The sequence below is a fragment of the Telmatherina bonti genome, assembly GCF_933228915.1.
Source record: "Telmatherina bonti genome assembly, chromosome: 10".
Classification (NCBI taxonomy): domain Eukaryota; kingdom Metazoa; phylum Chordata; class Actinopteri; order Atheriniformes; family Telmatherinidae; genus Telmatherina; species Telmatherina bonti.
Genome location: NC_136628.1, coordinates 27,756,628 through 27,784,622, shown reverse-complemented (window position 1 = coordinate 27,784,622; position 27,995 = coordinate 27,756,628). Strand labels below are relative to the sequence as shown.

General features: G+C 41.3%; 1 protein-coding gene across 1 annotated transcript; it reads right to left on the bottom strand.

Annotated features, from left to right (window-relative positions):
- On the bottom strand, positions 1 to 23,172 carry LOC306761536 (uncharacterized protein). The gene is made up of 22 exons (XM_079247756.1): positions 23,062 to 23,172; positions 20,707 to 20,831; positions 18,511 to 18,567; positions 18,140 to 18,263; positions 17,227 to 17,283; positions 16,840 to 17,047; positions 16,519 to 16,761; positions 15,349 to 15,498; positions 14,985 to 15,263; positions 12,374 to 14,880; positions 12,154 to 12,280; positions 11,515 to 11,620; positions 10,940 to 11,145; positions 10,119 to 10,276; positions 9,959 to 10,027; positions 9,713 to 9,861; positions 9,481 to 9,595; positions 8,600 to 8,787; positions 8,308 to 8,449; positions 8,089 to 8,215; positions 7,833 to 8,003; positions 1 to 2,829 (listed from the first exon to the last, which is right to left on the bottom strand). The coding sequence occupies exons 4-22, from the start codon at positions 18,256 to 18,258 to the stop codon at positions 2,806 to 2,808; spliced, it is 5,145 nt and encodes a 1,714-aa protein (XP_079103882.1). The 5' UTR covers positions 18,259 to 18,263; positions 18,511 to 18,567; positions 20,707 to 20,831; positions 23,062 to 23,172; the 3' UTR covers positions 1 to 2,805.
- Between the last annotated feature and the right edge of the window lie 4,823 nt (positions 23,173 to 27,995).

Genomic DNA, 27,995 nt, shown 5'->3' with positions numbered 1-27,995 from the left:
GGTTTTCTTCTATGTGAGTTCTTTTGGAAACAATAAGTGCAGCATTAATCAAACAAGTCAAGAGGGGAAAAAACAAAAAGAGTCGTTACATCCTCCAATAATACTAATGAGGACAAGACACGAGAAACCTTGACGCCATTAAAAGTCACATCCCTATGAATCTCTGCAGAAGTGTCAAGAATTACAACTACAGCTAATGCTCATCAGAAAACCACTAATGCCACAAGATTATGAATTTCATACAATGGAAAGAAAAAAGTTAAAAAAAAAAAACAAACAAACAAAAAACTTGTATTTATTTGTTAAATACAGTACAAAGACATCATTCCATTTCTTTTAGCAGTAAACTGTGTTGAAATGGTTCTAAGCACCAAATGGTTGGTTTGAGTTGTATCTTGTACATCATTATATGCTGTTTAATGAGGGGGCATTGAGGCAAGGAGGGGTCTAGCACCATGAATATTCAACCACCCCCCTGATTGCACTTCCCCTATCCTCACACTATGACCATACTACACTTTTAAAATACCTTGTAGCCCCTTATCAAACGAAGCCTCTTTTGATATGCAATAAATATTATAAGAAAAACAACCATTTACAGTATAAATAATGTCACCATTTACAATTTTCCATTTCTCCATAATCCAAAAAATAAACAAAAAACAAAACAGAAATTAACAACAAAAAGAGGTATAAAAGTGGGAAGAAATTCCCATTGCAGTAATTTAACCCAGAAAGGGAAAGAGAGAGCGAGAGAGAAAGAAAGAGAGAATCAGAACATTTTCAGCATGTTACAGATAATAGCAACAACAAAAAACAAAAGAAAACAAATGTAGACTTCTGATAGAGAACAAAATTACATAAGTCTTCTAATAGACCTGAAACAGATACAGTATGTACATGACATGGTGTGCACAGACTAATGAGTGCAGAGTTGTGACCCTAAACTTGTCCTTTTTGGGGGGGAAAGGCAGAGGTTTTCGGTTTGACAGCTATATAACAGTGACCAACCTGCCATTCAAATTGTCACCAGTGAGTAACAAACATTTCTGTGTTATCAGAGCTGTTCAACGTACTTCAAAGTAGTTATTGCACAAAACTAAACTAAGTATACATGGTTAACTGAGGTCATTTAGAAACACACCATTACATCAACAAGAGCACCAGCAAGTTGCGTTTTATAGTATAAAACATCCAGTATGGTGTGCTTCTAGGTTTTAATAGATATTTTTAAAAGAGGTGAAAAATGGTTGCCCTATGAAAATAGCTGCATTCATGTAATCAGTTGGTTTTCTATTTGTCAATGTTGCTTGTTTTAAGCTTTTATGAGAAAAAAATTGCGCAAATGCAAAATGATGACGACTAATAACGAAAATTCCCATCCAAAATCATTTGTGGTTCAAAGATAAAACAATATGAATAACTATAAATGATATTTATAGTTATTTATGTGTTCATGTGCTCTTCATCATCTCAGTCTTAAGAAAACAGGATGCTGAATCCCATGGCAGTGTGTGAAGCTGAATTCTACTAGGATGGCCTTTGGTTGACAGAATGGAGATGGTGAAATGCTCTACAGTCTCTTCTGTTTTGTCATTTTCGTTGTGTTTGCACTAAGTAGTGACTGCCTACAACTTTGCGCGTGTGATTTTATAGGGCACTTCACTGTCTCCTCCTCTTTTCTTTCTCTGCACCCCGTCTATGCACACCACTGTGTATTCCATAAATTCATTCACAATTTACAAGCATTTATTTTCTCTGTCATCTAGAAACGAGAAACTTTGCAAACAAAAGAGGTATAAAACTGGGACTCGTCCCATTCCAAAAGAGAAAACGACCCTACCGTATGTGGGTTTTCTCTGTGTATTATACAAACTACATTAATCACCATTTTTCAGGACTTGTGAAAAAGCCAGCACAAAAATGTCAAATTTTCCCTTTATACACTTGATTACCTAATAAGAATGAAAGCATATTAGTCCTCTAGTAAACCCGTATTTTAGAGAAATTGACAAAAACATTTTTTGACTCCTTGTCTAATACATAAAACCGCATTTGTGTGTGTTTAATCATTTAATTACCTTTCCTCTAAATACAGTTCACAAGGCCAATGTGGTGTACTTCTAGGCTGGTAAAACTTTTAAGTATCTAAGGAGAATAAATAAGATTGGAATAGCACCTCAAAGAGTTTACAGACAGGATTTACAAATGTCCAAGTTTACCTGAATACCAAACAAAGACAGGAACCAATATGATGCCAAATGTGACAATCAGCTACTTCTCCTATGAAGTGACTCCCCTGCTGGTACAATAGAATCACAGCAAATTCATGGACATATAGAATAACTAGATTGGTGTAAAAAAAAAAAAAAAAGAAAAAAAAAAAAAAAAAAGTTACTGAATTTGCATAAAAGTACCTGAATCAATACACAGAACCGGCTACTTGACGCTTTTAAATCACAGCAGTGTCCGTTGAACATACAGAACCTGATTTTCAGTGCTAGCAGTGCTCACATTGTATTTTTTTTTCTTTTAACTCATCTGAAATACTTTTCGTCAGAAGAAACCAGTCTGGTCATTCTATTTCAAAACACGCGTCCAATCTGCAGCTGGTGTGGGGAAGACAGTGCGCTGTAGTTGGATTGGCTAGGCATCCATACCTTATTGTGTGATGTAAACAAGACCAAGTAAACGTGATTGGCTGATTGAGAAAGTGTTTGCAGGAGCAGTTTGCCATGAACACAACATTTGTGCTGCCGTTAGAGTTTTGGTTATGGCTGAAAGACGTGTGAAGCGGAGGAGTCCTCACTTTAAAGAGGGTGATGGAGTCTGAAGGAGGGAAATGAAAAGAAAAAGACAGATTAACCAACCATGTGGAAACACTACTGCCAGAACAACACATATTTTGAAGGCAGTTGTGTTTAAATTCTGTTATTCAGTCATTCATTCACTTTCTACATTCTTTATACCCATTCATTGTCATGGGAAAGCTGAAGCCTATCCTAACAATTAGCAGGCAAGTGGAAAGCAACACAGTGGACAAGTCACCAGTCCATCGCAGTAGCCTGCAGTCTTAATTAGTTTGAAATAGCAAATTTATTAGTATTTGACATATGCTTTATCATACGTTTCATATTACATTTGCAGGTTTCTATCATTCACCATTTAACTGCTTAATATTTTCTAAAGCATCATGTAAGACTTACTTTCAGACAGCTCTTAGGTACAGTTTATAAACTTGTTGGACCGACCCTTTTCTTATGGGGTCCCACAAAGATCCATTATGGGCCCCCTGCTATTCTCCCTATGTTTGCTGGGTCAATATCTAGCTGGCTGGGAAACCTATTTCTGCTTTGTGGATAATCTTCAGATCTACTTTTTCTTCAAATCAAAGGACGGTTCTGTTTCTAGGTTGCTTAATTGTCTCAAATACCTAAAAGCTTGGACTGCAAAGACATTACTTTTGGGGATTGACAGATGCTGAATGATGCGGTTAGTGTCTTCAGATCTGTGGCCTCTTTAGTCTTTCCTTTTGGTAAAAGTTTGGGGGTAATTACAGACAACTCCTTGAACAACTGAGCTGAGTTGAAGTCAGCTCAGTTGTCTAGAGTATCTTCTTTCACTTTTGAGTTCTTGGGAAAGGTTAAGCCATTCTTGCCCAAAAATTACCTCGAAAATGTGGTTCATCTGCTACTTATGTCTTGACTTAAATACTGCATTTTCCTCTGTTATGGTATTAGTAAACAATCTCTCAACTGACCTCAGCGTGCACAAAATGCAGGTGGAAAGAGACTTTCCAACCACATGTCCTTGCTGAGCTCCTACTACTAGCTTAAAAGGTGCAGATGAACTTGGCTCCTTTGTATTTGCACAAGCTTCTAACCATGCATGTTCTGGTCAAAGCTCTGAGGTCGTCCTCACAGCTGTTTCTGGAAGTTTCTTGAACCAGATGCCTCTCTGGAGGTGACAAAGCCTTCTCTTTGGTGACCCCAAAATTTTGGAACAGGTTGTCGTTACATGTCAGAAGTGCTCTGTCTGTCTCTGCTTTTAAAGCATTGCTGCAAATGCCCCTTTTTCCTCTGGTCGTTAAAATCTAGTTGAGATACATAGTATGAACTCATATGATATTCTATTGTATTTTTATTTTTTAATAAGGTTTTGCTGTATTTATTTGAAGTGGTTCATTGTTGTGTGATCCATCCATCCATCCATCCATCCATACATAAATTCTTTTATGATTTTTTTTTCTTCTTTTTTTTTAAACTGTGCAGCACTTTGTGGTACGGCGGTCATTGTAAACATACAATAATAATAAAAATGAACTTGACATGTTGGACCAAGCTGTCTGTTATTGGGTGAAAATGATCTTTCAGACATTTGATATTTATGACGTACACTATCTGTAATCCACTGATGTGGACAACTAGCTTGAATTGGTGCTTAATGACAGTTTGAAACTCATTTCCATGCTGTGCACAGAAAGTGTTTCAGGCAAGAATTTAATGCCTTCATTATGCTTTCGACAGAAGACAAGAAATAAATGGACAGAAGCAGAGAGATAGGGGGGGAACATAGATCAAGGCTCCAGCTGGACATCATGATTCACTGTTGGCTGCTCTGATAAAATCCTCCTCAGCACTGGCTAAGAACATTTACATGCATCCGTTGCCAAAGTAAAGACAAGTACTGGCAAATGAGGAATTGGGTTTTTAAGAGGCATGACATGGATCAAAATTTAACAGCTCCAAGTTGCAACTATAATACAAAAAAACTACGGTCTAGATTTGATATGGCTTTTCACCCCGCACACACCCTGTGTGAGGATTAAACAGTTACTGTCGTTGGCATTTACTAACAAGTTCTTGTGTCTTGTGTCTGTACACCAAACTGTTTGTGCACAGCATGTGTATGAACAAACCTTTTGATATCTTCCGACAAGCATTAATGAAGTAAATCTAAATGTGGATCAGAAAGGTGTGAAGACATGTTTTTTGTTTTTGTTGTTTTATTTGTCCTGTAATAAAGTTATTTTTGGATTAATTCTGGTACTGTTAGTGTTAAATAATGAAGCAATCTGGTAATCCAGTACCTATACGGTGTAGATACAGTGCTCTTTGGTCCTTGTAATGATGCATTTTTGTAAAAAGTTCCCTTTTTAGGGTGAACAATTTAGACAACATTTAAAATAAATCACGTACAGTGTATTTCCCTGCTAATTGTGTCATTATATATCTTGGTTTTACTTTTGGGCCCAGACATTTCTACCTGTACCGTTTGTAGTTTGCAGTGCTGACAAAAAACAAAAAGAAAACAAAAAGAAAACAAAAAAAATGCATCTACAGGTAATAATAAGTAAACAAAAGCCTTATTAAACTGAGTCAAGATGATCTTTAGCTTCCTAAAAACATCAGAACAGTAAAACATGTTGAAGAGATTTTTGGAAAAGGTTCAGGAGTAATTTACATTTGTAGTAAATGATCACTTGCATATGTGACACGTAAACAGGAACAGTTTTCATTTAGCTTGCAGTTTCATGTTTAAAACATTGCTACTTGCTACTCAAGTTTAAAAAAATACAGTCTGAATAAGACAATATACACTTGATCTCATAGCTGATTAATGCTATGGATGTTCTTCTGTAGCTTTCTGTTAGATTCTATACATCAGGCAGATGCTTTTATCGAAAATGAGCAATCAACCTAACATGCATGTCTTGTGGGTGGAAGGAAGAGTACCCAGGAAGAACCCATGCATACACAGGGAGAACAGACAAATTCCACACAGAAAGACCACTGTTCAAACCTCCCCCCAGCCGAGGATCGAACCATCAGCCTTCTTGTTGTGAGGCCGCAGTGCTAACCGGCTTAGGGTGCACAACATGCACATTTTGTATGGATTATACATATTGTCCATAAGTCAAGTTAACAAAAATGTTTTTCTTTAATCTAATGCCACATATTTAGTATTTATCATTAGAAGAGGGGACACACACATTTCATGACTGCATGGGATTGTGTGTGTACAACAGAGTAGATGAGACGGAAACCATGAATCGTCAAGGTTGATGGGCTTTGTTTTTTATTTAATCTATGGCTTTTGTGACATTTCTATTTCAGTTTGGCCTTAGACTTTTAAATCTTATATTCTTTGTCCAAGCTCTACTTACTGATTTCATTTCCAATTATGCCTCCTAACTAGTTTTTTAGTTTAAGTTTTCCTCAGGTCTTGATACAACCCTAAATTTGAGCCGAAGAGTCCAGGGAATTAGTGGACACAAAACATTAGCTTTTCTAGTCATTTGTGTGTAGATGAATGCTTAAAGAATTTGGCTCCGTCGGTAGTAGGGGTGGAAAAATTGAATCGAAAATTGAAAATTGGGATTTTTTTGCTTCACAATTTTAAAATTGTTTGTTAAAAAATAAATTTTTTTTAAATAAATAAAATTATTCCACTATAAAAATTTTTGTCATTTTTATTGTTTATATTTATTTTTTTACTTGTCTTCTTGGGCATCATAGCAGCAGAGTGATGGTCTGGTTACTGTGTTGTTTTTTCCTGACTGAAATCAAGAAAAATGACGAGTAAAAAAAAAAAAAAAAAAAAAAAAAAAAAGATGTTTTATACATTTTTTTAAATCTGTTTTTAATCTACAAAAATCAGCAACCTTGAAGAATTATGAGAATCACAATTTAAATCAAATCGGCACCCCAAAAAATCTGAATCGAATCGGGTCAAAAGCATATCGTCACAGCCCTAGTCGGTAGTCACACGCAAACTTAGCTCTGTACAACACTGTGCCTGCACTTCGCTTAGCATGACACAATCCATTAAAATGAATGGGTTTCAGAGTGCAGCGGTGTGTCCGCCATATTTTGTCTGACTGATCCAATGGTTTCATTGTTGGCGTTTTTCCCACATCGGGAGTGAAGTCCTGCCCCGAGTGGAGGAGTTTAAATATCTCGGGGTCTTGTCTATGAGTTGTCTACGAAGGAGCTGAGCCAGAAGACAAAGCTCTCAATTGACCAGTCGATCTAAGTTCCTACCCTAACCTATGGTCATGAGCTGTGTGTAGTGACCAAAAGAGCGAGTTTGTGCATGCAGGCGGCTGAAATGAGTTTACTCCGCAGGGTGGCCGGGGTCTCCCTTAGAGAGAAGATCAGTCATCCAGGAGGGGCTGCTCCTCTGCTCGGGCATCTGGTTAGGATGCCTCCTGGTGAGGTGTTCCAGGCACATCCCTGCAGGAGGAGACCCCGGGGAGACCCAGGACATGCTTGAGAGATTATATCTCTTGGCTGGCCTGGGAACACCTTGGGATTCCCCCAGCAGAGCTGGTAAATGTGACTGAGGAGAAGGAAGTCTGGGCTTCCCTGTTTAGGCTGCTGCCACCGCAACCCGACCCCAGATAAGTGGCAGAAAATGGATAGGTGATGTTTTTTTTTGTTTTTTGTTTAAATTTACCTCTACACCATGTCCACTCTAATTTCTGCCTCTCACAGTTCATGTTCATGCTTTGATTTTTGGACCATCTGCCTCAGCAGCAGATTTAGGTTGTCACAGAATAAGTCAGAAAAGTTTTATTTGCTCGTTTTCCTCCTTCCTCCACCTGACCCAATGTGTAGGTCCTCATCTCAGTAACCACAGAGCACAGACGTGTCTGTCAACCATTTGTTTTTAACATTATACTATTCATCTATCCACATTTCTACATCCAGTCTGGCTTGAAAGGGCATAGAGTTTATTCCAGCTCAAACTGGGGGAGAGGTACGATACAAACTGAACAAGCTGACTACATACAACACACAGTTTAGAACAGTTTTAAAAGCCACACTGACCAGCATGAAACTGTCGTAGGTCCTCATCAGCTCTTCCATTCTGTACTGTTCCAGCACCACCACCCCTTCTAGCATGGAGCTCTTAGCCCGGGCGCAGTCCTCACAGTGCACAACGTAGGTTTTCTTACTGCCGTGCTCACTTGTCACAAACAGCAAGTCAAACACCTCCATCTGTGCAGGCACGACATTGGTACTCAGGCTGGTATCAGGTCTGTGATGCATGAAGAGAAATAACCAAAGAGGAAGAGGGACTCACGTCACACTCATTGCAGTAGTAGGCCGGCTCGTCCTTCACCCGGCCCTGATAACAGATTTTCTTCCCCGCAGCCACCAGCTGGTCTCTCAGAATCTGGATGTGCTTGATGGACTGCATCAGGCAGTGTCTGAGACAGACAGGGGAAACAGAGAGAGGAAGGTGTAAATTAAACATTAACACTCACACACACACACACACAGATTCACTCAAACATCTTACTTGATCATCTTAAAGGTGTCCTCATCTGTGATTTTGATGGTCCGGGCCACATTCCATGAAACGTGGATCATGGGAACTATCGACTTGACTTTCTTCATCTCATTCCACTCAAATCGCTCCAGGGCAAGTTGATATTGATAAGCTTGGAGAGAGGAAGCACAACCAGTACGTCAGCTGATAAAGGGTGTAACGGTTAGCCGCAAATCTATTTAATAATTTGCAGAAAAGAACATCTCAGAATCTGGTTAAAAAAATAAGCTGCTGCTTTCATTTGGTCGTTTTTGTAACTTACAGTTGAGCGGTCCCACATTCCAGGCAATGTTGTTGCACCAGCCCACAGCCTGAACCCAGTGAACAGTTCCTGCATTAATCCACACCAGGTCCCCTGGTCTCTGAATGAAGCGGTACACAGGGATGTTGGAACTGTAGAGGTCCTCCAGGACTGGCCACCAGGATCCCGTAAGGTAGTCCACTCCATGTCTGTGAAAAGCAAAGAAACTTAAGTCTACCCACACAGCCAACTGCAACATCTGTAGTTATTCTTATAGAATAAGCTCCCAGTTAGTGTTAGGGAAGCAGACACCCTCCCCACCTTTAAGACGAGGCTGAAGACTTATCTTTTTGATAAATCCTATAACTAGGGATGGTTAGCATCCCTTAGTTATGCTGCTATAGGTTTAGACTGCTGAGGGACATTTCCTGATACACTGAGCTTCTTTCTCTCTCTCTTTATCTCTCTCTTTTACCCCGCCCCCCCCCAAATAACAGTGTTGCATCATTAACATGTATGTCTCCTGTCTCAGCAGGTCTCCCTGGCCGGGAGTAGCAGTTCCTGTTGTCTGTTGTCTTTCTGTCCTCTTCCCCCCCACACACACACACACACAGCAGAGGCAGATGGCTGCCTGTTCTTGAGGCGGGTTCTGCCGGAGGTGTCCTTCCTGTTAAAAAGGAGTTTTTTCCTTCCCACTGTTCCCAGTGTGCTTGCTCAGGATGGAAGATTAAGTTGGACCCTCCAACTCTATCTGTTGGTTTCCTTATATAGGCTATTACGAATTGGCTTTCATTATGTTTTCTTCTCTGTCTGTAAAGCGTCTTGAGATGGCATCGCTGTGATTTGACGCTATATAAATAAAGTTGAATTGAATAGTTAACCTCAACAGCTTGTACACTCACTTATCACAGAAGTTGTTGATAGCTTCCCAGTAGTGTTCATGGACTGCAAACCACTCACAGTCGCCGGGGCCAATGTTGATGTTGACAGAGCAGAAATTGTTATTTTCTTGATGGCCTGTTGGAAACACGAGCAGTTTATGAATTTTAAAAAAAAAAAAAACTTCCTTGAACATTTCTAGAAGGGATAAGGCTGTGTGTACCTGACAGCGACATCTAACACACACACACTCACCTGGTGTACGGCTTCCTGGCACCTTCATGTAGAGCTGGACAGAGTTCATACCCAGGATGGTGTGACCAACAAGGCTAAGCATGTTGTTGCTGGATTCCACTCGCATAAAAGATGGCAGCTTCAGCAGTTCCTGCAGCTGAGGCTTCCACCTTGTGAAAGTTATAATAATAATAATAAACACGGTTGGTAATGAGACACAGCCTTCACACTCGGTGATCTGGGTCAATCTTAAAACCTTAATCTCACCTTTTAGGGTCAGAGAGATCAATGTTGGTCCCGAATTTAATGATCTTTTTGGCTGTTTTTGGGTCCAGGCTGAAGAGAATATTAAAACCAGAGCTGATTAATGTTTACAAAGAAAAGAAGGAATTCCTTCACAAGAACAGATCATTATTTTAGGGCTAACCTGGGCATGCCTTTGCTAAAAGCAAGATCAGAGCTGGCTTTGTTTGCCATTGAAGTGGGATTGCCTTTGCCAGTATTGAACGTCAGGGCGGCTTTTGTGGTCGCTGATGGGTCTGAAGTCTCCTCTTCTTCCTCCTCATTCTCACTCTCTTTCTCATCCTATAACACATCTACATGAGCTTAGCTGACAGCTGAAAAAAGCAGCACTTTTCATTTAACCTCCATGACTACTCCTTTATTTATCTATCCATCTATGACAAGGAAAACTATGTCTGCTCTGTGTGGATTCGATTAGATTACAGGATTATTGCATCGGTTTTGTTTTTACAATTTTACATGTCATATAAGAAAAAAAAAAAAAAGACTTTAATTTAAAAAAATAAAATAAAATAAAAAATTTGGACAAGAAAATTAAGCTCTCACAAAGCTATTAGCCAGATGTTAGACTTTGCAGTTGCTTGCTAGAGCTGATTAAGGAGCTGCAGTTGTTACAAAATGCATCCATAACAAGTCTCTGTAGTAGTCAATGTCATGTGTGTGTTGCAGAGTTCCACAATCTGCTGATAAATAGCTAAAGATAACTTTACAGTCACAGAGGACTGACAGAGTATGACCCTGGCTTGCAGTAGTCTGCTGGGTGCATCTGGGCTGAATGTGTTCACAGAAATGATTCCTTCATGAAGTCCAGTCACTATAAAATCCACATTTCTGTTTCAGAGAAAGTTACAATACAGTCTCGACCAAATCAACAAATGATGCCTCCAAAGACTGAATATCAAATTGTGTGCAAACTTTAAGTGTGGCATGAGAGAAAATGTTTACCTGCAGACTCTCCTGGAAGCTGGAGGCCTGGTACTGGGCATATTTGCCGATGGTGGTGTGTGAGCGGCTGCTTTCACATGGCCAAGTCTGTATTGAGCCATTTGAATTCCAGTTCTCATCAGCGGGCTGCTGAACCTGAGTTCTCACTTCCACAGCGTGGTCCGAATTAGCCTCGACCAGAGATTTGGTGGAGAATAAACCCAGGTCTCACATAGAGAAAAGACAGAAGAGTTAATCATCAAAGAAACACAAATTTCTTTTTTTTTTTTTTTTTAATAATTCTAGGTTAATAAAAGTTTTAGGATTTTAGAATCTAATGTGGCTCTATAAGGTCCTGTGTTGGCAAATTGAAAAGTTTCAAGACACAACACTTCTGAGAACCAAAACCCTCATCAAAACCTTGACTTTGTCCACACAATCCAGATTTCTGTCCCTTTGATTGTCTAATGATTTGCACAAAATAAAAAAAAATGAAACACCTAATTACCAACAGTGTATTAATAAAAACTATCCTATTATTTCAACCGATGAGGAACTCAGATATGTAGGTTAAGTACAGAAATAAAGAGACTTACTAAGGCGGAGAGAGCCAGCCAGGCCCCGGATGACTGTAACTGCATTTTTGGGATCAGTGCAGAACTGAAGCAGAACTGGAGAGAAGGCGTCCCTCTTACTCTCCAACTGCAGAAACGGCAGAGTACAATCCAGAAAACAGTTTTTTCCACCTTGTTTCAAGCATGCACTGCACCTTAAAACGTTCTAGAGATGTTTTTCTTTAAGGCATATTTTGTGATCGTGTCATTTTTAATGCACCACCACACTGCATCATCGTTCAAGATTATGAAAGTGTGTCTTTAAACTCAGAAAGTTGTCTAAAAATCAGGTCTTCTGCTTGTATTTTTCCTGTTTCTTTCCTCCAACCACCTTGTCCTGACCTTTTAGCTTAACAACAAGAAGCATATCATGTTCCATAAGTATCAGAATTATCATAAAAATGATCAAATATCAATGATATTGAAAAAAATATATATAAAAAACATATAAGTGTCAGAATTCAGCACCCTGGACATAAGAACATCCGTCGGCTGATTTAAAAAATGAAAAATGGCAGCAGCAGGTTGGAAACATGCTGATGCTGTAATCTGTACGGACGCCATGTCCTCAGCCTGGCTAAGTCTCTAAATGGTGGTGAAAGCAAATGAGCACACACTCACATAAATGCTTGGTGTGGGTGGGTTCAGCTTTTCCCGAGGAATAGGGGTCTCTATGCCAATGTTGGGTTTAACAGAGAAGGCAGGAAGAAGGTACGACTCCTTGAACTTCCTGTTTAACCTCGTCCCCCTAAGGGAATAAAAATAGAACAATAGGCATCCACAGGCAGTAGCAGTGGTGGATGAAAAATTCAACAACACGCAAGCATCTCTGAGAACTCACTTGCACGCTCTGATCACTTCAGTGGCTGTGTTTTGGATACTGATCTCAGAAAGCGGGATTTTTTTCTCCACCAGCTCAGATATGTTGAATGTTTGCCGCCCAGCAGTGTCCATTCTAACCAAGACAATCTTCAGCTCCCTACATAATCTCACAGACAGCGCTTTGAGTTTGAGTGGATCCACTGGAACTTTTAAGCAGGAGGCTTTGTTTGCTGGTGTGGAAGCACCCGGCGTGGATGTTTTGATTGTTCCTAAACTTGAGGCGTTGGAGTCTGAGGTTGACTTGTTTTCCAACTCGCTGACTTCCATCTTGCTATCTGCTGTCATCTTTGCATCCAATGCTTCTCTCTGGGTGTTTTGATGTTCCTGAGAAATCTGGCTCTTCAAACTGTCGGTGAGGGGTCTGGGAGAGCTTCTGGAGTTGACCGACACAGAGAACAAAACATCCCTCTTGTCCAAATCTTTATTTTTACCCTTGTTGTCTTTCTTCATCTTGATCGCTCCCTCTCTTCCTCCACCCTTGGCCTTAAGTTTTCTTTTCCTGTTTGTATTTGTGTGCTCCATCTCTTTGCCGTTTCCTCTGCCCTCCTTGGTAGTGACAGAAATGACGCTTGTGAACGAGGCCGTGTGTGCCGTGGTCACTCTCAGCTCTGCACTCAGCGATCCCTCTAAAAGGGATGACTTTGTTCTCTCCACCAGGATTTCAGCATCCTTCCCCTCCTCCATCTGCTTTGCGTCACCCTCAGTTTCTTTCTGGTTTTCCTGCACTTTGGCGTTAGTGGCAGCATCACTTTCATGTGGCAAACTGTGGAATTTCAGAAGCGAATCTGAGGTAGTGCGAGTCGGTGACTGATTGCTGGATTCAGAGGATGTCATACAAGCTGATTCGAGGAATAAATCCCGATTCTCGTGACCACTGATTTCTGGCGCCACTGCAAGAGAAGACGAGTACTTTGCTCCTTTTGTAGGATCCCTGCCAAACGGGCCGCCTCGACACGCGGCCCTCTGGCCTTCGAGGAAGGTGGCAAGACTCTTGAAGACGTCGTCCAAATCTGTTTTATGATGCTGAAGCTCACTGAGAAGCAATTTCGATGTTTTCCCGCTGCTGTTCAATGTTTCGCCATTTTCCTCCTTGGTAACGTCTTTAACTGGTGGATCACAGACATTAGATGTGCTGTTGGGGGAATAACCATCGGATGCTCCGTCACATGTCTCCTTATCCAAATCATCGTTGCTTTCACTGTCCACAGGAGTAGGTGAAAAGCACTGGGTGGGGCTGGGTTGGAGGACAGGTCTGCTCATTACACCTTTTTCCAGCTCCTCTTCATCTTCTTCAAGATCCGACACAGGAGACCCCTGCCAGCTGAGGACGGGAGGAGTGTTGGCAAGGTTGTCTCCAATTTCCATTAAATTCCCCAACACGGCCACAGGTTGGAGGTCAGGAGCACTGAGAACTCCTCCTTGCATGCCTTCTTTGTTGCTGATGGGCTGGTCTAAGCTAACAGAGGACGTGGTGCTGAGTGGTAAGGCTTTACGTGGGAGAGAAGGGAATGTATCTTTAGATGTTGCTTTTGGTCCATTTTCCGAAAGCAACGTGACATTGCTGGTCTTGTTTGGGATGGTAGGCCGTTCCTTGACTGGGAGTTTGGGTAAACTGCTGCAATTTCTGGGTATTTTTTTATATTTCGATGACAGTTGCTGCGAAGTGCAGGTGGGATGAGACATTTCTTTGGACGGCCTGTCTGATGTCCTCTCTGTTGGTTCAGGTTTCTCCCTGTGTTTGCGTTTGTGGGATGGCTGCTTCAAACAGTCTGGGGATGAAGATTTAGCCACCATTTCATTCATTTCGGCCTTTTCCGGACAAGGGGCAGCGGATATGGGAGAAAACTTTCCCTTTTTTCGGATTTTAGTTTTCACACCTGGTTTTCTCTCCTTCTTAACCGATTTATCTCTCTTTCGCTTCTTCTCACCCAGCCTTCTTTCCTTTTTTTTCTTCCTCCGCTTTCTTTCCTCGTCTTTCTTATTTGCTGTTTCGGCATCACTCTTTCGCTCCCTTTTCACCAGCTTATTCTTTTGTTTACGCTCAGGTTTTTTGAGCTCCTCCGACTCCTTTCCAGACTCGTTCGCTCTTGATTTGGCGAGGGGAGACTGTTGTGAACCAGTGGAGTTCTTTTTGTGTTTGGGATCTGAAAACCTGGATTTTGAACAAGTGTGAGATGTGAGAGATGGGGTGGAAGTCAGGCAAGGTCTCGTCTCACAGCTGGGGCTTGTTTGGAGTTCCTGCGGTTTACTGAAGGTGGGACAACACGGCTGGATGTCTGCTGAATCTTTTTTGCCACTGGTCTTTGTATTTGAGGAGGGACTGGAGGGAGCACCTGAATGGCCAGTGGTGGAACCGATGTCTTTAGGATTGCAATGGATTGATAGAAAGGGAGGAGAGTCTGTAGCAGGAGTCTTGCAAAGGGCTGAATCCCTTGAATTTCCTTTTAGATGACAGCGCTGAGTTTCCTGCAGATTAAAGGGACACGATGAAATCATGTTCAGTCATTAGCATGTCCAGACAAATTCATTGGTAGAAATAAACATGATGACTCTTTCAATGCTTTACTTACTGTGCTTTGTTTGTGGTGATGACTCCGTGAGTCCTTTTCCTCCACAGGGCATGGGGGGGTGTTGTGCTGTGCTGCTCTGGGGTGACTTATGTTCCATTGATGGGGGTAATGATGGTTTTGCTGGCTGTAAGGCACACGGGTGTGGTCTGCTGGTGAAGCCGAGATTTTGCGTTCGACCTTCCCTCTGTTACCGTTATGTGGTGGTCTGTTGCCGCAGCTCTGGTTTAGAGGTTCCGAGTTCCCAAAGCCATGGCCTCCAGCTCGCAGTTTAGAGGTTTCCTTAAAAATCAAACACAGACGCCAACGGTAGCATTTAAAATGTCCTCTTTTTGCTGCTTTCATTTCATTTAATGTGCATGCTTACTTGTTGCTGTTGTATTGAGGTCCTGTGGTCAGATTGATGGCGAGGACCCGCCCTGTCATTAGGAGTCTGCCAGTCATCTTGGTTGCAGCGATGGTAGCGGGGTGGAGATGGGGTGGGTAAAGGTAAATGCCTTGATCCAGGATGACATGACTGAATAAAAGACAAAAATATCTTGTCATACAAGATTAAATTTTGGCCAATGGGTGGTGCTGTTGCACAAAAATTAAAAAAAAAGTTCCAGAGAGCGATAAGGTGCATTTAGCCTCTCTACACTGGCTCCCTGTTAAATCCAGGATAAAGTTTAAAATTCTTCTCCTCACATATAAAGCTCTCCATGACCAAGCTCCATTTTACAGAAAAGATCTCATAGTTCCATATATTCCAAATAGAGCACTTGGCTCTCAGACTGCAGGTTTACTGGTGGTTCCCAGAGTCTCAAAGAGTAATATGGGAGGAAGGGCCTTTAGCTATCAGGCTCCTCTCTTATAGAACCAGCTCCCACCATGGGTTCAGGAGGTAGACTCCCTCCACACCTTTAAGATTGAGCTGAAAACCTTCCTTTTTCATGATTCTTATAGTTAGGATATGAGCATCTCCTGAGTTGAAGTCTGCATGTACGGGACCCAACTGTCCAGGTTATGCTCATTGCTCTTATAATTATGGGTAGTCTAGCCATCCATTACTTATGTAGCAATGGGGATGTTACCTGATGCACTGAGAAGTACCTCGCTCTATTACTCCAATAAATTAATGTATAAATATATGCCAATATTGCCGTCTCTCACTTATTTCTCCTTTTTTCCGCAGGTCTTCCTGATAAAGAGCAATTGTACATGTTGTTCTGTCTTTCCTGTCCTCTCCACCGCAACCAGTCGAGGCAGATGGCTGCCCTCCCTGAGCCGGGTTCTGCCGGAGGTTTTCTTTATGTTAAAGGGGAGTTTTTTCCTTCCCATTGTCGCCACGTGCATGCTCAGGATGGGGGATTGAATCGAAGTCACGACTCGATGCAATCAGTTGGTTTCTATTATTGGACATGTATGAATTGGCTCGAAATGATGTGTATGTTGATTTGTGTATGTAAAGTGCCCTGTGACAACTTTGTTGTGAAGTGGCGCTTTACAAATAAAGTTGAAGTTTGACGAATGAAACAAAAAGTTTGTCACTCTTTACCTGATCAGGGCCCAGGTCCCGTCTCCTCTTCGCAGGACACGCATCCCTCTGAGATATTTGGTGCTGTTGGGGTGTGCTGTGCTGGTGCAGCTGCTCTCGCCGCTGGTGCATGGCTGGCCGTTTCCAGGGTTCTTCTCTGCTGTTTCCCATCCTGCCAGGAAAGCTCCTGCGGCAGTCTGAGGAGCCCCATCTGTCCGGCATGGACTGCGGATCCCTGTTGCGATTCAGACGAGGGCCCCCGAGCTAACAGAAACAGCAAATAACAGTTAGGATAAATGTATAACATAGTTTCTATTGGCGGACCTCACCACAGTTGCTGACATTGTTGTCCCATTGTTGTCCCAAGCGCTGTCCGGGTCCCGCTAGGTAACCGTTGCTGGCGCTAGCCAGGTTGTTGAATGAGCGTGTGGAGTTATGATGCCAGTTCTGGGCCTCAAACTGCCGCTCTTTACCATCCCAAACTTGGTGCAGCTGCCGGTGTCCTGTTGACATGCCCTTGTCCTGAACATGGCTGACTGTTCTATCCCCCCTAAGAAGAAAAACACCTAAACTCAGCAGCAAGTATCAAGTTACAGACGGGGATTTGACACAAAGGAACTTTAACCCACATCCATGATCTGTCCAGCTTTCTGGGATTTCCATCGGTGCAAAAGAATGTAAACCCTTTTCAGTGAAAGGTGTTATCGATGATCATGCTGTTCCACCTACCTATTATAAAAACGACTTGATAGTGAATGGTGCGATTGATTGCGCCCCTCTTGGCATCTGTAATGAGTAAACAACAGAAAATCAATACGGTCTGCAATAATGTAGTTCATGTGAAAATGAAACAGCTCGGACCTTTCTGACAGTGGTTAGAAGTTAGAATGAAGTCAAACTGTGTTTTCATTTTTCCCTTCCTGGGTATTACCAGTCATGTCTTGCTCTATGTCTCAATCTAGGCTACCTTGCTACAGACAGCGAGCATGGAAATTCTTCAAAACCAGACATTCACAGTAACCATTCGAATAATCTGAAGGTATATTCCTCTACTTGAGACCATGCATTTTAGTAAGTTTTGGAGTCCATATCATTTGCACATAGTCACTGAAACTGCCTATCAGAGCTTCAGCTGCACAGCAGATATACTGAAGCTGCAGCCAGCTGCAGCCCTGCGTGCTATAGTCCCAATCAACTGTTTTGCTTGTTTAAACTGCAGAAGGATTTATTCTTACAGCTGCAGCTGTGGCAAAAGCTTTTCATTGACAGTCAGAAGTGTTTCAGTTAATCAGACAGGGTCATAAAGTGGTGCTTATCTTGAATTGGGTTAAAATAAAAAAAAAATAAAATAAAAAATAAAAAAGTTCCATCCACTACAATGACTAAAGTTTTTAAGTTTTCCACAGAGAAAACTTTTGTTTCTAAGCTGTTACAGCTTTCAGTGCGCCCCCCCCCCTTGACAATGATGTTAACTGTTACCCCAGTGGGAGTTTTGGTTGGCGTTTATGAGTCAGAGAAAGTTCATATCAGCTTTATCAGTGCAGGCATGAGGGAAAACTTTACTGCCATACAGTACTAAGACACTGTTCTTTCATTTATAATTTAGTCAATTTTGCATGGTAGTTGGGATGGAGCTGCTAACCTTTGTGTGTGGCTCCAGGGGCGACCATTTAAAGGCGCCCATTGTCCTCTGTTAGGTCCTCCAGCTGGATAGGAGTCCCATGTGTTTCGGCCCGAGTAAAACTCTGCTGGGTGATACATGCAGCCTGGAATACAGACACATCTTAGTAAGAAAGTGTGAAATTATTACACAATCTTATAACAAATGAGGGTCCAACAATAGTAAAGTGTACATTTATTTTCTTCTTTCAATTTAAATTTGACACAACAAGATGCTGCTTCTACTATCCACATGCCTTAAATCGATTAGACATTTACTGTTTGGGTAAAGCTGCATTAAACCAAGAGATTTCTGTGGCAGAAAGACAACAGAAACGAATGCTCTGTAGTTACCAGTCTTGGTCTGTGTTTGAGAAGCCCTCCTCTTCACACCTGAGAGCAAGTGTCAGCCTGTGTAGACAAAACACGTGGTTGAGAGAATCATTGTGCACATATGACCACAGATGCAGATGAGTCTCCCACTTGGACCTTGTCTACACAAAACCTGAGAAGTTCTTGCTTCGTATAAAACAACCTTTTTTGTAATGGAATCCTCTGAGCGATCTTTACCCACACCGTTCTATTGTTGTTGGTGTCTCGTCTAGATTGAATTCTTCATGCTGTTTTTTTCTGCTGCACTGTATCTGTACAGCGGCCATATCATCAGTCAGCCAGAGCAGTATTGTGCACTCAGCCTCTCTCTAATCACTGCTTCCCAGCAGCCACCACAGCCGGTGGCCATCCAGTGACAGAAAAAAAAAAAAAACACAACATGGCAGTAAAAGCAAAGACCATGGCAACATCACTTTAAGAACAAAGAAGGAAACAAGCAGCGGATATCCTAATCAGGGGTCGTTTCTGGCCAACGGATCTCACAGATTCTAATCAGATGCTAATTCATGAAAACCTGCACTTATTTTTTCACGCTTGCATTAAGTATAACAATTTCTACAGTCACAGCAAGCTCTGCCGCTGCCCACTGAGCCACTTGTGTTTCCCTGCACCCTGTCAGATATTTGACTGGCTGTGTTTGAACCACATCCTTCATTTTTATTTACATTTTGAAAGATATTTTTCCTAAATTTAAACCAGATATGCCACATGAAATCTTTCCATAAAGATATCTTGCAGCTAATGCATTTCTGTTCAATAAGTTGCACTTTACAGTCTGAAGAAAACACTGCTGTACTAGTAATGGGTTACACCACTATATATATTTGCTCCCTACAGCTATTTATAACTTGTGTAAAGAACAGCCGTGCAACATTTCACCACTTCCCTCGTGGAGCTTTTTTGTTGTACTACATGTTTGTTTGTGGTTCAGACTGTTGCAGCTGCGCTATATTGACCTTCTTGTGAGTGCTGAATGAGATTAAGTCAGTAGCCTCTCCCAGAGTCCATTTCCAACCAGTTGCTAGAGCAACTGAAGCCAGACAGTTCCTACTGCCGTCGCTCCAGGCTTTTTTAGACTGAACTGCTCAATTGAGATGCCTTTTTTTAGAGAAAAGAGAGGACACAGTGTACCTATATATAAAGTTACCTCCTAACAACCAGAAAAAACCCCAAAAAAACACAGCCAACCTTCGTCTTTACGCAGCTTTGTGCACCATCAGTTGCTACATAAAGTTGTAGAACAGACAAAGCATTTTCTGATTATAACAATCCTAAAAAATCTGCTGGTTCCAGACCTTTAAAATCTCTTTTCAGACTGAAATGGCCTCTTTACAAATGCAGCATTTTGGGCTTTAAAGCTTCCTTTAATTGGAATCATGCATGCGTGACTTGGAGATACTTGTTTGTGCCAAATTAAGGCCGCTTATATCAATGTCACACTGTCTTCAGCTCAGAATTATAACAAAGCAGTTTACTGTTAGCTTAATTCCTGCTGTTTTACTTGTAAACCGTTTCCCCTCTGTGCAGTGTTTTACAACACTATTAGACAAAGAAGTGCAGTTACGGTGTGTGGAACCCAAAGTTGGCTGGGTTTTGAGCAACATTACATGGACAGGGAGATATACCATCTGTTGCCGACCCTCCCTGTTGCACACTGGAATGCACACTTTTGTTGGAGTGTTGTTGGGGGAGGCTGTCAGTCAGCAGCAGGAGCTTAAATTTGACTCTGCACAGCAATGTCTCTGTGTTTCAAATATTAAACCCATGTGTGCAGGGTTAATTCAAGACATCTGGAATCCAGCTTTTAGGCCAAATGATGTCATGTAGAAAATGGGTTAAGTTGCTGTTGGGTGAACTCTCCCTTTGCAGCCTTTAAGAAAGAATGTGTAGCGCAAACAGTCCAACGTGCAGAAAGGTTGTTTGTTTTAAGTAAGGGTGTTACTTTTATGACATTAGAGAGTTATTTGTTCACAACTTATGAATTCTTTCATTTGTCACTCCAAAAGTTAAAGTCATATCATGCTCCTTTCGTCCCCTCTTGTTACCAAACATTTCCTCGTCAAACTGATTGGGGTTGCTAAACAGTAAATATGAGACATTTTACTGGAATATCCTTTTAGTTTATGCACATGCCGGATCCGGTGTGGAGAGTCTTACCTTGCAGCGGCTGCTGAGATGGAAGGGGGAGACAGTCTTTCTGGTCCAAACTCGTTGATGCTATCAGTCAAGAATAGCAAGGCAGCAGACCCGTGCAGTCTCGGATACCTTTAAATAGCTGCTAGCTGGCAAACACAAACAGACACACATAGCAGAACTTGAGGAAATACCATAGCCAGTTGGTGCACAGATGTACAACAGAGGAAGATTTTATTGTTTCAAATCAAAGGCAGTGTTTCTTCTTCTATCCCTTAAGGTATAGCTGTATTTATCTAACTTTTTTTCTTATTATTATCTACATCTTGTCTACAGTATGTGGACTGTCACAAAGCTGTGGCAGACAAAGGAAGAGAATGAAATGAGTAGCTTTTGACAGGCTTGCAGGCATTCTTTCCTCCTCATAGCGCTGCCTTATTGCTTCACTACTTGTTTCAACAAGACTCCCTATTTTTTTTTTGTTTGTTTGTTGTTTCCTTTTTTTTTTTTTTTTTTTTAAATTCATGATACCCAATATCCCAGCCTCTTGCTTTCTTTTCTGGGCTCTGCCTATGCCTCACCCTCCCTTTTCTCTGCACGCCGTGTCCTTGTATCCTTGGCAACCGATGATATCATTTAGTCCAGAGCTAGGAGGAAGGCCTCCAGCAAGGAGGGGAGTGTTTGCATTCGTGTGGGATTTTGACACGGAGAATGAAGGGTTGGTGGAGGGAGGTGGAGACTTTCTATAGGATTTTAACTTCCACGTCTCACCATTCACTCCCTTTAAATGTCTGCAGCGTTTTAAGGCTGACCCAAATGCTGGAGAAAAATATTCAACGGACAGTTTAGAGCTGCAAACTTTGCAATTAATGCCAATCACAAGCAGGACTTTCATGCATATGTAGCACTGTGAGAACTGCAGTGAACCACTGCAGACGTGCATCTCTTGTTCTCTAGGTGTGCACGTGGATATGTAGTGAGGATAACTGCTCCTATACCATAAAAGGAAGAATGGGCTGCAACAGACCAGTCCTGTCTCTGGTGGCTTCTTAGTAAGCTAACACAAGAAACAGAAACTTGAGGGGGGGGGGGAGGAAGAGATTGTGAGGCAACAGTCTACAGACCGACTCAACAAGAGACTGCACAGGCAATCCTATCCCAACTACATGCACAGGGACAATTTATCGGTTGCAAGCTTGAAATAGCTCCAAATTAAAAGGAGAAAGAACATACAGTATGAGTCGAATATCAATCACATTTCTAAAAATAACATCCCTGCAGCCCTGCTTGCCTCTGCTCTATCCCCCTTCTCCCTTTCCATAAGAGCAGCTTCTCCCGGCGTATGCTCCATAAAGCACAACCCTCTGAGGGGTGCTGGAATGTACCAAAGCAAGGTCAGGAACAAGAGAGAGGGGTGTCTGTTGCAAACAATGCAAAATGTCCAGCTTCTTTTTTTTTTTTTTTTTTTTCTTTTGTGAACAAAGACAGCAAAGCAGGTTATCAGGTTTGAGGAAGATTGCCTGAATGGTTTGTGTGCCTGTGTGAGTGCATATGTATGTCAGGTTGTGTGAAATGGTAACCTAGAAATGCACATCCAGGTGGTTATCTAAGCTGGTAATCATATCAACTGAAGGCAAGCACTCGGTTAATGTTAGTGGCATTCAACCTTCTTTTTCCCCCGGTTTGTTCACACATGAAAGTTAGAAATTTAAGCCAGGTGTTGTTTTAGGAGATGGCTAAAATCCATAAACCTATAACAAAATGTTTTAAATCCAGCGGATCCCTCAGTGGAGCCTGTAGCTCCCGTGCAGTACGTGACACAGTTCAGACATCTCTCTAAATTAAGGTTAATCATTGCACTTGGTTACACTTACTACAGAACACTTCACAAATACACACATACACAAACACACACATGCTGATATTCAATAGTTTCACAAACGTTTAACATAGCACAAAAGCAACCACAAAACAAGTGTAACCGCAACAGTTCCTCATTTACTACATTCATCATTTCACATTTCTGCCTCTGGCTTGCTGTGTGTATGCACGTGAGCATGTGTGCAGGTAACTGTGTGTGTTTGTGTGGTTATATGTGTGAGAGCTTCATGCATGGATGTGCAGCAGTCTGCAGACATACACTGCAGTACCTTCACTCGAGACAAAAAATGCAAAATATGAAGGAAAAAAAAGAAAAATAGAAAGAAATTCCATGTTAAAAATTAAAGCTGAGCAGAGAGGAAACAATACAACACACGCTACAAACACACATCTATGCACACACACACTCACAATTCTTCTACCCTGCACAATGCAGGCAGTATATTTCCACTGAGCCATAAAAGCACATCAAGTTTCTCCTCTCTATTCCTCCTTTACCTCTTTTCTTCTTCCTTTTTTTTTGTCTTTGGTCCACGCAGCCCTCTGCTCCCCTTTTCCTCCCTGTCACTCCTCGCCACCTTGTCTCACCCGATCCTCTCTGTCTCCTTTCTCCCCCTCGCCTCCTCTTCCTGTTTCCACTCCACTCTCTGATGCTCGGGCTCTCATAGCGGTACAGACCCGATACACGTGCAGAGATCGACGGGGCGGGACAACGAGCTGTCAGTCTGGAAGCATGAGCCAATAAGGAGCAAGAACGGCTTATCTATCACACTTCGCAGCGAACAAGAGGCAGCGGGAGGAGGGGAAAACAGCAGACAGAGAAATAAAGAGGGGGTCTTTATTTCCCCTCCTCTGTGCGTGTGTGTGTGTGTGTGGTGAGCTGGAACACAGCCAGTACAGTAGAAGAGATATTTTAAATCTCCGAGCAGCTGTGAAATAATCTTTGGGAGCTGATACAGACAATTTGCCCTAAAGCTTTACTACATATGACCATACCTCATTATGTGCTTTGTCTTTTTTCAGAATACATTAGAAAATATAGACTTTTTTAAAAAATCTATGAGAAAAAAAAAATATGTTTGTGGGTTTTCTGGCATAAAGCCTTTTCTTTTTCAAAGGAGAAGCGGTGCAGAATGAAAAGGTGAGAAGAGGGGCTGCCAGTGGTTCAGTTGAGCTCAAATGTCAAGTGACAGGATAACCAACGGAGGAGGGGCTACGGCTCCTGGCTCGTGAGGGAGGGTCTAGTCTCTAACACACAATGCAAAAGCAGCACTCTGCTCATTTCACTCTTCGCCGGCCAATGAAAAGCAGCCTGGGTTTTTCAGTCTGGGAGCTCAGAGAGAGGCAGAGAAGGAGAGCTGATGAAGAGCCAGACGTGTGGAAGAGAGAAGCGGTGGAGGCAGACTGGTGGCAGATTTCTTTCCTTTTTTTCTCCTCTTTTTTAACCTGTGAAGTGCCTTAGCAACAGCCCCTGATCAGCCCAAATTCCATTGGTCAGCGCTCAAGCCCATGTGGGTATTTGGGCCAATCAGCAAGCTTTGGTGCAGAACTAAGTAGGTTCAGTTTAGATTGGCTGCTAAATTCCGCCCCCTGGTGGCTCAGAGAGGACACAGCACTCACTCTGGAGTTTACAAAAAGAAAACTAAACTATGCTCGGCTTGGGATCTCCTAAGGCAGCAATGGAATCATCTGCAAAACAATAAAGTCGATTTGAGTAATTTATGATTCAAAATGAATATATCCAGAAAACATGCACTTCTTTTTTGTAATATATTAAATTTGTTGTGTAAATGTATTGAAAACTTTCTTGAAGAAAACAAGCAAACAAAAAACGATTCAAATAATCAAAGTGATTTTTATGAATGTTGATCATCCTTAATAGATTTGTCTGAAGAAAATTGTTAAACTGTTCAAAACATTTAAAAAAGCATTAAAAAAAAAACTACCGCCACTAAAATCTGAATGATTAATAAAGTTAGTGATCACTTCTAATCAAATTACACAAATGCCCAAGAGGCTGGAATGCTGAAGCCTTATGCCTTAATAAAATTCCTACAAAACCAAGAAACAGGAATGAGACACAAAATAATTGATACTGCCCCCGTGTGGACTTTGTATGGTACTGCTAGTGAAATTCTGTTTTTTTTTTTTTTTTATGTGGCATAGTCACCTCCTTTGGTAACAAATCCTTATTTCTTTACTGTGTTGTAGAACTAAAGTGATAGTTAGCTAAGAAATACTTTAACTGATTATGTTTATAATCTACATCATTGTACTGTTCTGCAATACACTGTCACTGAATATGCCTGATAAATATATTAATCGCTTTGGTTTGTCATTAAATTTCAACAGTTTGACACATTGCCTACCATGGCGTTAACCTCAAGTGATCCAGACATGACAAATTTTTTGACAGGGCAGTTTGTCTACAATGAAGCTATGGAAGGGTCTTATCTATGTTTTTTTTGGACATTCAAGGCCAGGTCTTTAAATTGGAGGTGGTGGTAAAGGTGTGGGTGGGGTGTTTAGGCAGGCAGTTGCTAGCATACTGAAATGAGTCCTTAAAAGAAGGATCTACATCCTAGGAAGTAATGAGCTGATTATTACTGCTGACATAGTCATATTAACTAAAAATGTAAATAAAATTTTGTAAAAAAAACAAAAAAAAAAAAACAGGAAGTACTTCTTTTTTAATCAACAGTTGCTTCATGGGATAATTTATCCCTGCTGCACAAACACTTAGATGTAATTGATAATGAAAAAAAACTTGCTTTAGGCCAAATCACAAGTTTTATAGATATTTCTTCAGCAATATTGGCCATTTAACTTTGCACAGTCAAAATGCAGTTAGGCCCCTAAGACTGACCCTCTGGCCCTGTGCTTTTGGACTCTGACCTGCATATATTTGTGTGACAGTTACTGACAGACCTGCACTCCAGCAAATAGCAATGCATTTTCGTCTCAGAAGAGTTTTTAAACAACTTTACATGACCTATCCAGTTACAATATCTTTCCAATCCCTAGTCGCCATCATTCCCACTCATAATGACTGTTTGAAGTAAAGTCAACTCTTCTGTGCAGACAGTCAGGAACAGTTGCTGAATTTTCTAATGAAGAACTGACAAAGAACATTAAGCTCACAGGGAGCAGAGCAACCCCCTCCTCCACCCCGCTGAAGTTCAGCAGTGGACAGTAGAGCTGGGTCTATACTTGGTCTGATTTATAATTCTAATTGGTAAAAATGCTGACAGTTGAAAAATGTCTGTTCACATAACTGCATCATCAGCCCCGGCTGCATAAGTTATGATTGTCATAACTCAAGATTAGATCAGAAGAGGCAAGCTGCTCCCAACAACACTCAGTCACTCAAATTGACTTATTAAGGCAGTGAGGGATTGTAGCTGGAGCTAATCTGACAGTTTACATTTGCATAAGGCTGACTTTAATAGAGAGCAGTATAGCACAGCACCGGACAGTCCTCTCATTGAAATCGGAGCTCTTCTTATGTCCTTTGCATTTCAGATCAGCTGTACAAAAATTCATTTTCCCTTGTTTTCAGAAACTTTTGTTTATGATCTGATTGTCATTTCTGATCTTCAAGGAAAGAGTTTATAGTTGCATTGACAGACAAAGGACTAAAAACTAAAAAAAAAAAATTTTTTTACATGGATTAATTGCTCTGTATGCAATGAACTGCCAAATAGATCAAGAACTCAATCCTGCCCTTCATAGCAAATGAAATTTCCTTCAGCTTCAACTGACATGATTTGGTTCTTCATGTCTTTAAAATCCTTGAAAGTCCTTTAGGGTTTATGCAATTGGTTTTTCTTGTTAGTTGCACAAATAATCCAAACACTCTCAATCGGATCCCCTGCTCTGAATTAAACTAACTTGCAGAAAAGCTCAGAAAAGCTTATTATCTCTGATCATTTCCAACTGCATATTTATTTTATGATCTGAGATTAACTCTTATTTGTACTCTCTTATTGTACTCCTATATTCTGACAGCGAGAGCCATGAGAGTACAGTTAGGCATGACGTGTATATTGTGTAGATAGACGATGTGGTTCAACTAATGTGTTTTTATCTCTCCTTTATCTATTGGCTTATCCACCATTCACGCTGTGCAGCATATCTTTTAGCAACTCTGGTCACTGTGGACCTTTCTGTTCAACACCAAGACAGATTAGATGGTTTTGCATTTTACAATTACACATGCCGCACATTTCTGAATGTCCTTTTATAATGTGAAGAGTTTCAAATTCCCTCAGCAGAATTCAGACTTGTTTTAGCTCAACCATTTGACAGAACCATCAACAGTACACTGGTCTCTTTTCTCAAAGGTTGAATTAAAAACTGATAAGGGAAACCTGTCCAGGTACCAGTAAAGCAACTATAAAATACACGTAATTTGACTACGAGTCAGTAAGTTTTTCACATTATTCATTCAGTATTAATGAGCATAGAATAGTTAGACTCCTGCTCTAAAGACATACTCATTGATGTCAACATGTAGGAGGCCCGTCTCCGGGCTGAACTCTTCAAGTTTTGCATATCAACTACATGACATTTAAATCCTAACTGACACTCCTGTCATAGTTTTCCACAAGACACAGTACGAGACTTTGAGGACACATCGCTACCATGAAGATCTTGACTCTTTTGGTTTTTGCGTTTGTAGTGAACTATTTTACATTTGCTACTGTTGTTCAAGATTTCAATCATGTTGAGAGATGCAAGGACTCCCTGTACATGGGGACTCCACCGCGGGGGATCATCGGTACCAAACTGAAAAAGATATGCCAGCGATACGCAGACAAACCTCGATATGTTACCCTGTACGACCCCCAAAAGCGGATCCCAGTTTACTCAGCTTACACCTTCAAGAAAACAGAGGGAGACAGACGTGTGGATTACCCTTGGATGTATGAACCACAGGTCAGAGGCTTTTTACTTTTTCTATGATTTTCAGCAGTGGTACCCTTCAAAGGGGTTTATAGAGTATTAAAAAGAAGCTGAAATTCATAAATTATGTCTTATAGGAACAGGGGAGGTTGGGGGAGAAGAAGTAGCCAAAGGCTCAAATTGTCTCAGGTTTGAGCTTAAAGACAACTGGACTTATTTTTGGTTCTTGAAGATATTTTACCTTTTAAATGTTTAAAGAAACATCCAGCTGTACCAGTTCAAGCTAGGATCACCATGGCTGAGGATTGACATGAACCTGTCTTAACCTTTCCAAAGATGAATGAATTCTTTTCCATGTCTTTGCAGCTCGCTGAGCTTGATGGGAATGGGAACATGTTGCCTTTCCCCACTGGCTACCTCCATATGAAGTTTGAGGATAGCCAGGCAGTGTTAGATGACTACTCAGACGTGGTTCTTTATGAAAGAGGTCACCTGAACCCAGACCAGCACCAGTCCACTCCACATGA

Excerpts from the sequence above, each read along its gene's own strand:
- LOC306761536 (XM_079247756.1), bottom strand. The coding sequence starts at position 18,258 with ATGTATCACCCAGCAGAGTTTTACTCGGGCCGAAACACATGGGACTCC. Across the intron at positions 14,881-14,984 it reads ATCACCACAAACAAAGCACA|GAAACTCAGCGCTGTCATCT; the intron begins GTAAGTAAAGCA and ends TTTAATCTGCAG. Across the intron at positions 9,596-9,712 it reads GCCAGGAAGCCGTACACCAG|GCCATCAAGAAAATAACAAT; the intron begins GTGAGTGTGTGT and ends TGTTTCCAACAG.